The 12707-nt window shown below is 41.4% G+C and overlaps 2 protein-coding genes and 1 long non-coding RNA gene across 4 annotated transcripts; 2 read left to right on the forward strand and 1 right to left on the reverse strand.

The window, feature by feature from the left end:
* Positions 1-19: 19 nt before the first annotated feature.
* mettl17 (methyltransferase like 17) lies at positions 20-3320 on the forward strand. 2 transcript variants are annotated; one of them, XM_035799562.2, is made up of 14 exons: positions 20-219; positions 421-562; positions 727-876; positions 1058-1145; positions 1253-1334; positions 1437-1510; positions 1597-1691; positions 1781-1851; positions 1939-2046; positions 2147-2215; positions 2315-2365; positions 2457-2549; positions 2686-2876; positions 2964-3320. In XM_035799562.2, the coding sequence occupies exons 1-14, from the start codon at positions 151-153 to the stop codon at positions 3049-3051; spliced, it is 1371 nt and encodes a 456-aa protein (XP_035655455.1). In that variant the 5' UTR covers positions 20-150; the 3' UTR covers positions 3052-3320. The 2 variants fall into 2 exon arrangements, with proteins under 2 accessions (XP_035655455.1, XP_035655456.1); XM_035799563.2 differs by having other exon boundaries at positions 1064-1145.
* Positions 3321-3538: 218 nt separating this feature from the next.
* sdr39u1 (short chain dehydrogenase/reductase family 39U, member 1) lies at positions 3539-7312 on the reverse strand. The gene is made up of 6 exons (XM_035799564.2): positions 6936-7312; positions 6074-6180; positions 5672-5754; positions 4578-4699; positions 4302-4454; positions 3539-4157 (listed from the first exon to the last, which is right to left on the reverse strand). Exons 1-6 carry the CDS (start codon positions 6949-6951, stop codon positions 3727-3729), a joined length of 912 nt encoding a protein of 303 aa, XP_035655457.1. The 5' UTR covers positions 6952-7312; the 3' UTR covers positions 3539-3726.
* An 814-nt stretch (positions 7313-8126) lies between these two features.
* Positions 8127-9284, forward strand: LOC118401895 (uncharacterized). The gene is made up of 3 exons (XR_004829383.2): positions 8127-8289; positions 8908-8945; positions 9128-9284. It is a non-coding gene; the product is annotated as an uncharacterized LOC118401895 (long non-coding RNA).
* The last annotated feature ends 3423 nt before the right edge of the window (positions 9285-12707 follow it).

Here is a 12707-nt window from a genome sequence, read left to right on the forward strand (position 1 = left end):
AAGGTTCCGCCTTAGCGGTTGCCTATGCGGAAGTATTTGGTAGACGTACACGTGATCGCTTCGCATGTTGTGTCAGCCAGGTAGCCAATAGCTAGCTATTTAGTATAGTTACTATTCCATGTAGACATTTTGGATTGTTAAAACGAAGATATGGCTTTTCGAGTTTATGGTGCGCGTGTCCTTTATCAAAGGGTGGTTGCTGTGAGGATAATGTACAGAGTATGTCTTGTTTTTGCTCTTCTCGCCCTGTCATTGATCCATTCTCTTAAATGTGGCATTTTCTTCTATGTTACATCCTTATTTTTTTGTGACCTTAAAGTCTAATTGAAGACTGACCATCCTTATTCATAGAGGTTGGGAATAATAATATTGAGGATGTTAATGTCAGTTATGTCTCGAATAATTACTCTTTACCCACAGGCACTAAGTGCAGAAGTGCATCCACAATCCCATGCAGACTTCCTAAAAGGTGCTCCCCACAGGAAACACCCAGGGGTGACCAATCTGAAGACACTGCGCCTGCCAGATGAACTCCAGAAAGCAGCACAAGCTATCATTCATGGTAGAGGAGATTTGACATCCATATCTCAATAGTGTTACTTCTTGCCATGTTATTTATTTAGAGTAATAAAATATCACGAGACAGTATTACCATTTAGTGACAGTGTTAATCTATTACCATTTAGAGACAGTGTTATTCTAGTCTTTTATCCTCCCAACTTGCAGGCACAGAAGTGAGTGGGTTGGTTGACAAAGCACGCAGTCTCACCAACTTCCTGTGGAGCAGGAAAAGAGCACCTGAGGATGTAACACTAAGGGAAAGAGCCATGGCCCTGGAGAATAATCTGTGGGAGAAGACAAAAGAGAAGGGTGGAGGTGACAGACTTAATACAAATGGATGTTAAAAGAAAGAGAGGGGCAGAGATTGGCGATATGGAATGTTGGGAGTGACGGAAAGGTGAACTGGATGAACAACTTCCAGGGAAGTGTCTTGCTCAATTGGACACAAGATGGAGAACATGTGGTAAGGTGAAATTAATGTCTGTTTTTATTTAAGATGTAGATCTTCAACTGCTGAAGACCCAAATCACAAAGAAAGTGCTCTCCGATCTCAGGAAGATAACATACCACTGGTCCCCTATGAGGTAGCTATGTGTGTTTTCCTCAACTATGTACATCTCTGCATGGTAAGCTTAAAGTAGCATGTAAATTAATATTTCTGTCTCACTCTGCTCTTCTGTCTCTGTCCTAGGTATGATGAAGAGTTGGGTGTGGTGTACATGGTTGCTAAGCTGGCAGGTGGCTACGCTGCAGTGAAAAGAGTTCTAAATGAGGTAAAGTAACCAGTCTTACCACATACCAACATGCTTTATATACAGTCTGATCCCCTCTTGCCAACAGTGGGACCTTTCACTTTTTTTCATCACTCTTTCCAGATAAAGAAAAGAGATCCCTCCTTCTCCCCTCATTCTCTCCTGGACTTTGGTTCAGGATTAGGAACAGCTGTCTGGTGAGGATCAGAACAATAACATCATTTCAGTTGTCTGTCTGTGTAGTGAGACTTCACATTTATGATTCTCCTTCCTTTTTTCCCAGGGCATCACACTCATTTTGGGGTGATACGTTGAAGGAGATGGTGTGTGTTGACAATTCTGGGGCAATGAACACTATAGCAGATCGCCTTCTCAGAGGTACAGTATGCACCTCCAGTCATTCATGTCAATGTACAGGGAGCGAGACAGAGAATTACATAATCATTATGCTGTTCTTTGTTGAGCAGGCAGCAGCGAAAAAGATGAGCCTGTCATCAAACAAGTATACTTCCGTCAGTTCCTTCCTGTCTCCCCTAAGGTTAGTCTAGTTACCTTCAATGTGTATAGTTATGTGCAAGACTAACAATGTGATGGCATTAGTGATGATGCGGTGTTATACTTTCAGGTGCAATTTGATCTGGTGGTGGGGGCCTTTTCTCTGTCAGAATTGGCCAGTCAAAAGGAGAGGGAAGATGCCATACTCACTTTGTGGAGAAAGACCAGCTCTTATCTGGTTGGTGAAAATGTTCCCTCAAACCCCATCCATTGTACAATAAGTAATATTACCTTGAATCACCCCAACCTCATTTCTTTGAACTCTGCTTTTGTTGTAGGTGCTGTTAGAAAATGGGACCAAAGAGGGCCACCAGATACTTATGGATGCCAGAGACATACTACTTAAGGTCTCACTCTCTCAAACATATACTATAATCAATTGCTTTTAATATCTAAATACATGAGTTATTGAAAGTATAATGATGCCTTTATTACTCTAATCCCAGAAACAAGAAAGAGCAGCCCATGACCCTAGAAGACCATCTGTGTTCGCCCCAGTATGATATTATACATGAACCACCTTATAATACATTGTCTCATTCGCCAGTTTATTTCACCCATGTGTTTTTTTGTCTGCTTTGTTTTGAGTGTCCCCATGAATCACCTTGTCCCAAGCTGTTCCAACTGCCCTTAGTACCCTGCAACTTCTCTCAAGCCTACAGCCCACTCCCTTTACCTGGGGTAAGAGATCATTCTGAAGGATCTGACTGTATTTTCTGGTTGTTGGCATACTTGACCATGTGTCAACAATGGTGTCAACAATGAATGCAAGATAATCTGGCCTGTCCTTTTCTTAGTCCTGTTATTTCTTTCACAGGCTCCAGACCGACAGACCGAGAGGTTCAGCTACCTGGTTCTGTCAAGAACAGAATGGGCAGGTGGAGAGGGGCTGGACTGGGCCAGGCTCACAGCACCAGTGCTGCGCAGGCCGAGACACGTTCACTGTCAGGTCTGCTGCTCTAGTGGAGAGATTAAACGGGTTGTGGTGACAGCCCATCGACATGGCAGGTACGTTGAATCCTCCAACTATCATCATTACACTTCCACTGTCCAAGTTAAACTGCATACATGACTGATTGTATCTTTTCCACACAGAGACGTATATCGCTGTGCCCGGAGTAGTGATTGGGGAGATCAACTGCCAATCATTCAGCCAGAGGATGACTCAAGTAATTTAGACTGACCAGTCAGTGCCATTTTGAATTAACGAGATAGAAACACCCTCCAAGGTCATTCTTCCTGGTGCTGTGAAATCAACTGTTCCCTTCATAGACTGATCAAAAACAGGTTGACATCATCAGGCTGAGGATAACTGGCATGACATGAAACACCAACATTTGATTAAAGCGCAACTCTCCTTCTAAAAGGGAATGTGGTGAAGATTGTTAATGTGAACATTGTTCAGTATATAACTGTCAAGGACACGGCAATAAAAGTGTATGATTTGTTAAATCCTGTGTTTAAGTGAATAAGTGCCAAACACATTCATCATACTTTGGTCAGAACCCCACCCTCCGCTCACCACGGTCCATAAATTGCATGTTGTTTCCTGTAATGGGGAATAACATATTTATATTGTAAATAAAAGTTCATAAACAGTGAAGTTCAAGTGCTCAAATCATGTTACTCATTACATTCTGAGGTCACAAACCTCTAGGCTGAGAATGCAATATTGGCTAACGTGTAGAAGATTTTATATATGTACATAATCCTTTCTTGCAGTGGACACTGGACACTTTTTTTTTGAAAGACAGTGTCCATCTCATATTTATTCAGGGGAAAAAGCTCACATCAGTGAAGTTCTCTCACGTTACAAAATCTAATCTCATTCAGTCTCTTGACATCTCCTGTTTCACATCTAGCTCCCCACAATCTCCTTCAGGGCAGAGCTCAGGTCTGGGTACTGGTACTGAAAGCCTGACTCCAGAGTCCTCTTGGGTTCTACTTTCTGACCCTGGGTTAGCACTATGGCTCTCTCTGAACCCATTAGGGCATCAATGACAAATCCAGGCACAGGGAAGACAGTGGGTCTCCTCAGAACCCGGCCCAGCTCTTTGGTGAACTCGTAATTGGTGTTCAGTGCTGGGGCGACACCGTTAAACACTTGAGGGACAGCAGAGGAGGGGGTGTCGGGAGAGGGCACCAGGGCATGAGCGATGATTCCAGCCAGGTCAGAGACATGGATCCAGGGGAATGGTTGTCTGCCAGACCCCAACGTGCCTCCAAGGCCTAGCCAGAAAGGAGTCATCATCTGCTTCATGGCCCCACCATCACGGCCCAGTACTACCCCTGTTGGAGGAAGGCAGTAGAGCAGGGGTATCAGTGGTGAAATCACAAAAGACTGCCATCTCATTCAATGGACCGTATTCATATTAACATTGTCCAGTTGTATCTAACACACACACACTCTGATAATAAATGTATAGTACTCACCTGGTCTGATTACTACTTGTCTGGTATTCTGTGCAATGTTTTCAGGAAGACGCCCCGCCCACTCCCATTCCTTCACCAGTCTTGACAGGAGGTCAAATGGCGTCCACTCACTGTCTTCTGTGTACTGAGCTGTTAGACTGGGTTTATAACATGCTGTGGGGAAGAGACGAAAACAAACCAACAATTGTGGTAAAAATATTGTAATATTGTTTGTGACTATCTAAGGATGCTTTAAGCGCCACTGAAACTTTATGCAAGGAACCTAGGATTACTTACCTACACCTGTGACAAGGACCCAAGCATGAGGGGGACTGGGGGACCCAGCAATGGCTTGAGACAGAATTGTGGTTGTGTCAATCCGACTGGAGAACAGATCCTTCCTATAACCCTCATTCCACCTGTACCAACATGGAGGAGGGAGAACCAATGGGGGGGTGGGGTTGAGAGGGACAAACATAAAAAGAAAAGAGAGAGAGAGAGGCAAAGAGTGGTATGGAAAGAGTCCAGTCCATGATGGATATTAACCTGTATTTAAAACGTTTTCATCAAACTGTCCCCTTTTCTTTTTATGTCAGATAGGGCCTCAGATCCTCATGTTCTACAGTTGCACCAGAGAGCATATTGACTCGCTACATCATCACTTTGTATGGCAAATACACCGCAAAGCACTACAGAGGGTGGTGCAGACGGCCCAGTACATCACTGGGGCCGAGCTCCCTGAAATCCAGGACCTCTTTATCAGGTGGTGTCAGAGGAAAGCACAAAAAAATGCCAAAGACTTCAGGCACCCAAGCCAAAGGCTGTTTGTTCACTCTGCTACCATCCGGCAAATGGTTCCGGAGCATTGGCTCTCGGACCAACAGGCTCAGAGACAGCTTCTACCCCCAAGCCACAAGACATCTAAATAGCCATAAGACTGCTAATCAGTTAATTAAATGGTTAGAAGGACTCTACGTTGACCCTATCTTGCAATGACTATGCACAGTCACAAGACTATATATACGCACCGACACAACACACTCATCATATGCAGCTGCTACTCTGTTCTTTATTCTTACTCTTATTATTATCTATCCTGATACATAATCACTTTATCCTGCCTTTATTTACATATCTACCTCAAATCCCTCTTACCCCTGCACATTGATCTACTATTCATACTCTCTGTATACATCTTCATGGTTGTGTATTCTATTCCTCATGTATTTTACTCTGTATAGTTGGGAATGGCTAGTAAGCAAGCATTTCACATCAGTCTACAACAGTTGCATTTGCCACATGTGACAAATAAAATCTGATGTTCCAGCACCATCCTCAGACAATTGCTTTCATTTTTGGAAAAGGCTTAAAATGAGGGCTCCATTGCTCACCATCGCAGTGGGTTCATAAGATTCTCCCCAGACAGATTGACAGCAGCCTCACATGGTGGGAGGCCACCAGACTCCAATTCACCCTGCAAACAGGGCATGAGATAGCTTTTTAATTATTGTTTATTAGATGACACCATGTTTTATGTTTGGGTGTCAACCTGAAAGATTCCAATAGATAATAACTTCAATAATAAATGCCATTTAGCAGATGCTTTTAGATGCTTCAAAGTGACTTATAGTCATTTGTGCATACAAAGATCACTTATGGTTGCTAATATGAAGAATGGTTACTCTGTAGGAGTGAGGAATACTTGTATTATAATACTAAAGGAAAATGAATTACAATTATTTCAGTGCGTGCTCTGCCCATGACAGTGCTATATAATTAGGTCATAATCATACCCATGTGATCTTTCCCAGACCTGGCTGTCGAGATATTATTGTGACTTCATGACCTTTGTTCTTGAGTAAACAAGTCAGCTCTCTTCCCACAAACCCAGATCCTCCTCCTGATGAAAATAAAAGGCAGAGAATATTACAATATTACAAGCCAGGATAAGTACAAGATTGATTATATCAGTGGTTCTCAAACGTCTCCTTGGGGACCCCTAGATGTTTCACAATTTTGTTGTAGCCCTGAAGTAGCTCACCTAATTCACCTAGTCAAGGGCTTGATAATTAGTTGACAAGTTCAATCAGGTATGCTAACTCTGGAATAGATCAAATACATGGAACAGGTTTGACAACCACAAGATTAGATTAGGGAAGCTGCTGTTACTAATTGGTATTTTATTTTTCACAGTCCAAAACATAGACGATGCTAGAAATTTGGATGAGAACATAAATAAAACTCTGAACCTGTATTAACAACCAGCAATTACTCTAGGCATAAGAATCTTAGCTCACCAAACAATACAGATAAGTGTTCAAAGAAACGTCATATTGACGCGCATGCGCACTTTGCTCAATTACAAAACAAGGTCGCTGGCTATATTTACAAGGGTTTTCAAATGTGAACGAAATGTCCTTAGCAAAACTGACGCGGTTCCTCTACAGTTACCGCACACATGACATGAAACTGGAACCACAGAATGCATGTTTGATAACGATTTCTATAACTAGCTAATAGTATACGTTCAATGTAACAAACACTCAGTTACAAGTAGCCAAGTATAAGGTTAGGCTATTGAAGATCAGTGGTAACGTTAGGCCATCATTGTAACCGACTTGCCTAGTTAAATAAAAATGTCTGATTTATACATACCTATTAACACTCGCATAACACACTATTTCCAGTTCCAGGGTTGGAATTCTGCTTTCCTGTGTTGATTTTGCACAGTACACTAACTCAAATTGGCACGGCGCCGCAGGTAGCCTAGTGTTTAGAGCGTTGATCTTGTAACCGGAAGATCGAATTCCCGAGCTGACAAGGTTCAAATCTGTTGTTCTGCCCCTGAACAAGGCAGTTAACCCCTGAGTTAACCCCTGTTCCTATACCGCCATTGAAAATAAGAATTTGTTTTTTAACTGACTTGCCTAGTTAAATGAAGTTAAAATATATATTTTAAAGTGTATGCAGAATAATTTGTCCAACGGTGTCCAGTAGATATGTCACATGCCATACTGAACAGAGCCTTCCTCCATTTTTGTGAGGTAAGGAAAATAACTTGCTGTCCTTTCAATCCAATTATACAATCACTATCTTGTATTACGCTTACAAGCGGAGATGTTTAAAAAAACGCAATGTGTTTCCAGCAACACTTTCAACTAAATGGCAATAATGTTGTGGTCCTTCTGTGGCTCAGTTGGTAGAGCATGGCGCTTGTAACGCCAGGGTAGTGGGTTCGATTCCCGGGACCACACATACGTAGAATGTATGCACACATGACTGTAAGTCGCTTTGGATAAAAGCGTCAGCTAAATGGCATATATATATATATGTTAGAAATAGGCATGTTTCGAAAATATGGATATACCAGATCAGTCATCAGCCAGTTATTGGTTTGTCAGTTAATTGGCCTTTATAAATCAATATCAGATTAATGGAACAAATGTTTGTTATGATAACATAATAGTTTGATCCCAAATGTTTGATTTGGACTGAACTAGGTGCCGGTACTCTTTTTATGTGCCGGTATTGTTTTACATTAAGGTCCAGGAGCTCCATAAAACTTTTGAGCTAATGCTCTTAAAGAGGCACATGAGCTCAAGCATCCGGTGAGTTCCTGCCCAAGTCAAGCACTGCACACGGGTCAATTATTTCCTCTGAGAAAGTGTGACTTGTTGTATTCTCAGATATCCAGATCGAAGGGGGAAATTATAGCGAACCACAATTTCTATATTACATCTTGTCAAACTCGGGAATGATCTTTCGCGGTTTAAAGTGTTCAGCGTTGATTCGTTCCACGCGGAACTGAAACAAAGAAATGTCTTAGGGGGAGATACCACACCCGGAAGCAACATGCGTGTTTCCCACAACAACACGTGGTTTGTAAAACATATAAATCCGCCCCCAGTCCCCTCAATCAGTCTTTCTCACCTACTGCGGTTGGAGGAGAAGTGGACATCAGCACATGTGGACGATTTCGCCATAAACTACCAATTGATTCATTTTGACAGTAAGTTAGTTATTTTTTTATAACTATTTTTTATTAGGTAATATTTGACTCAAGTTTTGGGTCATTTGCTTGCAATTGGCTGGTAAGTCATTTTGGTGGGAAACTTGCTAGGCTAGCTTTTGGCCACCCTAATATATCTTGATACATTTCAGTTTTATCCGATTTAATTTTTTAAAAATTGGTTCACTAAACCGACCATTCAAAGGCCTTGGCTACGGTAAACATCAAATATATTCTTAATGTTTTACCTGCCTGAAGAATTGGGCTTAACTATTTAAATGTATTAACCACTAATTCGAATGCCGTAGGCCCTTATATAGACAGTAAGCAGATGCCGCTATCTCTAAACGTCATTATTTTATTTTATTTTGGGGGGTTTGGTTCTGAGGACTAGCCATTTTGCCTGCTACCTTGGTCATTCTTACATCAACGTTATTTACCTGTGAATACTTGCAAATGTTGTATCGTCAAACTCAAAATGATGATTTGCATGTGAGTCCGTGTTTCAGCTGAACCTCGTGATTATAATTTCACTGCACTGACTGGGTTGACGATGTCAACATTTAACACTTCTGACAATGACTTCGGTAACTGACTTTTGTTTGTATGTCACTTTAGAGAATCTAAACTCAGTCCTTGCTGTGCTGGAAAATCGGGTAACTAAGCTTTTCTGAATCCAGCCTTTCAGTAACCTTTTTTACTATGATGAGTTTGTTGCATGATCCGTGTTTCACCTGAATCCTAGTGATTATACACATGCGCTGAGTAAATTAAGGAGTTGTTGTAGAATCTCTTCATTTTGTGTTGTACTAATGGTTTCCAATCTGTCCATCTCTAGGTAATGTGAACTGCCATTTTAGGACTGATCACCGCTTCCATTCAACCCCTGGATCTTCATGCGTTTTGTCTGCGGCACTATCGAACTGGTTCGAAATTGTACAAAAATATTACTTTTGGTTCAAAGTGTTCAATAAAAGCAGTGAATGTTAACTGTTTATCATTTATGGAATGTCATTGGCAGTTGTAACTGTTAATACATCCTTTACTTCAGCGGTTGCCTGCAAAGACATGAAGGCTAGTAGGTATATGTTCTCTTTTCCGGGGAAAGGGATACCTAGTATAAGTTCTGCAGCAATGCGTTCAACTGAAATGTGTCGTTTGCCTTTAACCAAATCCCCCTGAATCAGGTGTAATGGTTACGCTACAGGTGGAATAGTGCCTTTTAAAGTCACTCAACTGTATGTCCTTCTGTAGCTCAGTTGGTAGAGCATGGCGCTTGTAACGCCAGGGTAGTGGGTTCGATCCCCGGGACCACCCATATGTAGAATGTATGCTCACATGACTGTAAGTCGCTTTGGATAAAAGCGTCTGCTAAATGGGATTTATTATTATATTATCTAGCAGACACGGACAAGTGGTTAAGAAATGTATAATATACGTGGTCCTAGGAATTTGTATTTTAAGTAGGCACGTCAGTTAACTATTTAATTTACAATGACTGCTTAACCCGGACGACGATGGACCAATTTGACTCTCGATCACGGCTTGTGATAAAGTAGTGTTGACTCGAGCGATGCAGTGCCTTAGGCTGCCTGGCCACTCAGGAGCAAATGTGACTGCATTATAAGTATGCTTGCTTTATATTCTCTAAAGGCATGTAATGTGATCTTAGTGGTGAATAATTGGCTGATTTGAGTAGTTGTGTTGGCCTTACGATTCGAACACACCAACCGAAACGTTGCATTTAGGTATACCAGAATATAATTCACAATGAAACTCGTTTGATTTGTAGTGCGTTCGGTGTGGCGCATTCGTTCGATAATCTAACATACGCGTCAAACTGCGTTGACGGCTTGACATAAATGGTAGGTGAATTTGGACTTTTCCCACACCAGTTGCTGCGTACTACGTACCACTTTGCGCGACGTTGCTGTGATCAAGGAGTTAACTGTTTGAACAATTTAAATTCACTCGAGTGAATTTTAAATCAAACGCGCCATAACGGTAGTCACCAATAAAATCATCACTATAGCGTCTCACCATTACTGGCTTGGCTGACTAGCTGTCGGTTTCTAGCCACCACATGAGGGCAAGGCTAGCGTGGCTAGGCGAGTGCTGCTTGTAATAGAGAATGTTCTAACGGCCCCCACGAGGGGGAGGGGTGTAGAGGATGTCTTGCTGCTGGTTTAGGGAGTGCCGCTTCCAATTCGGCCTGACCTCTGCATTGCTAGCACTTTGACCGACCTGAAGCGTTTTTCCAAACCCATGGGGTTCCTTATTGCATTTATAATCCAGTTACATATTTTAGCGTCATACCCGTGGTATTTTGTAATTGCGGTACCCCGTCCTATGGTCGATAAATCATTGGATTTGATTCTATGCAATTTCAATCTGAGGACTGCAACCCTAGTATAATTTATACTTTTTAATAAACTAACTTCCCATCTATTGTTATTTTGCTCACTGTCACCCTATGTTTAAATGTATGCAAATGGGACTGGAGCAATGTGGGCTAAATTGTTAGGGTTCTAATTTTAATCCACTGGTGGCTCTAAGCCCGATTGGCCGCCAGATGGCACTTCTTTTTTAATGACGTAGAAGTTTAAAAGGAATAGTTAATATAGTAATCTACAGATTAAAAATTGTCCGACAAACGTTTACATGTGCATTATGACATGTGACTTCCCCATAGTAACCGTGCCATTCCAAGCTGAAAAAGGAAAATTAACAAATGCAGAATATCTAAACTGCCGGTGGCACGATTCTTTTGATCCTAAAATTTAAGGGGGGGAAATCGCTAAATTGTATGAGCGGACCCTCAGCTGAGGGTTAAGGTATTATAGATGTACCTTTATAATGGTTGGCTCTTAAATTATCCTGTTGTAATTTCAAACTAATAGCTATCTCTTTTATAATAAGCTAAATGCTAAATCAATAGCCTAATTACGGCACAATTTATCGCTACTATGGCGTCACCAGACCCCGCTATAGCCATATAAAAGTCATTCAGTCATATCTCAATCACAATGCCCAGAAGACGCAGAGCATCCACTAGCTGCCTTGTCCTCAGTCACCGCCGCTGCTCTAGTGCTCTACCTGACCTAACCGCCCCCTCCCTGTTCTCTCTGACCCGACCCCTGATTGAGCAGCGATGTTAGTCTGCTTACCAAGATTACATTGAATGTTCCTGAGTGACCTAGTTACAGTTTTGACTTAAATCTGATTAAAAATCTATTGCAAGACTTGAACATGGCTGTCCAGTGATCAACAACCAATTTGACAGATCTTGAAGAATTATAAAAATTATGTGCATATATTGTACAATCCAGGTGTGCAAATCTCTTACTTACCCAGAAAGACTCAACTAAGCCATCGAGTGCTTCTCCACACCCCTCTCTGAAATGTGTTAATTCTACAGCCACTATGTATACTGTGCCTTCAGAAAGTATTCACACCCTTTTACTTTTTCCACATTTTGTTGTGTTACAAAGTAAGATTCAAATGTATTTAATTGTTTTTTTGTCAACTATCTATACACAATACTTTCATGTGAAAGTGGAAGGCATTTTTTTTTTTACATTTGTAAGATTTATTAAAAATTAAACACTTCAACTCCCCCGAGTCAATCAATACATGTTCGAATCATCTTTGGCAGCAATTACAGCTGGTTGCCTTTCTGGTTAAGTCTCTAAGAGCTTTCTACACCTGGATTATGAAACATTTGCCCATTATTCTTTGAAAAATTCTTCAAGCTCTCAAATTGGTTAATTATTGCTAGACAACCATTTTCAGGTCAAAATTGTAACTTGGCCACTCAGGAACATTCACTGTCTTCTTGGTAAGCAACTCCAGTGGAGCTTTGGCCTTGTGTTTTACGTTATTGTACTGCTGAAAGGTGAACTCATCTCCCAATGTCTGGTGGAAAGTAGGCTGAACCAGGTTTTCCTCAAGGATTCTGACTGCCTCTCCGTTCTGCTTATTTTTTATCCTGAAAAACTCCCCAGTCCTTAACGAATACAGTGCATTCAGGAAAGTATTCAGACCCATTGACTTTTTCCACATTGTTATCTTATTCAAAAATTGATTAAATAAAAAATGTTCCTCATCAATCTACATGCAATACCCCATAATGACAGTGAAAACAGGTTTATTTTTTAGATTTGGGGGGGGGTATCCGGGTAGTCTCTGAGGTACCATAACACATTGAGAAAAAGTGTCAAGCACAGCGTAGCAGCCAAGTAACCTATCTATGGAGGTGAAACGGACAGCACTCTGCAAGGTGCTGATTAATTCAAAGCATTTTAGACGTCGCTGCAGAACACCCGCCATATGCACACATACTCAGCTGTGGGGCTCACAAGACCCGTATTTCATATTTCACGACAAATTTTGCAATATTGGAATATAACTTAAAATAA

The sequence above is a fragment of the Oncorhynchus keta genome, chromosome 23 (genome assembly GCF_023373465.1).
Source record: "Oncorhynchus keta strain PuntledgeMale-10-30-2019 chromosome 23, Oket_V2, whole genome shotgun sequence".
NCBI lineage: Eukaryota > Metazoa > Chordata > Actinopteri > Salmoniformes > Salmonidae > Oncorhynchus > Oncorhynchus keta.

Bases quoted from the DNA above. Each gene is read 5' to 3' on its own strand.
- mettl17 (XM_035799562.2), top strand. From the start codon at position 151: ATGGCTTTTCGAGTTTATGGTGCGCGTGTCCTTTATCAAAGGGTGGTT. The intron at 1,146-1,252 runs GTAGCTATGTGT...TCTCTGTCCTAG, and splicing joins TACCACTGGTCCCCTATGAG to GTATGATGAAGAGTTGGGTG. The intron at 1,511-1,596 runs GTGAGGATCAGA...CTTTTTTCCCAG, and splicing joins GGATTAGGAACAGCTGTCTG to GGCATCACACTCATTTTGGG.
- sdr39u1 (XM_035799564.2), bottom strand. The intron at 5,755-6,073 runs GTATGATTATGA...CCCTGTTTGCAG, and splicing joins GTCTGGGAAAGATCACATGG to GGTGAATTGGAGTCTGGTGG. The intron at 4,700-5,671 runs GTGAGCAATGGA...ATGTTGGTACAG, and splicing joins CTTATGAACCCACTGCGATG to GTGGAATGAGGGTTATAGGA.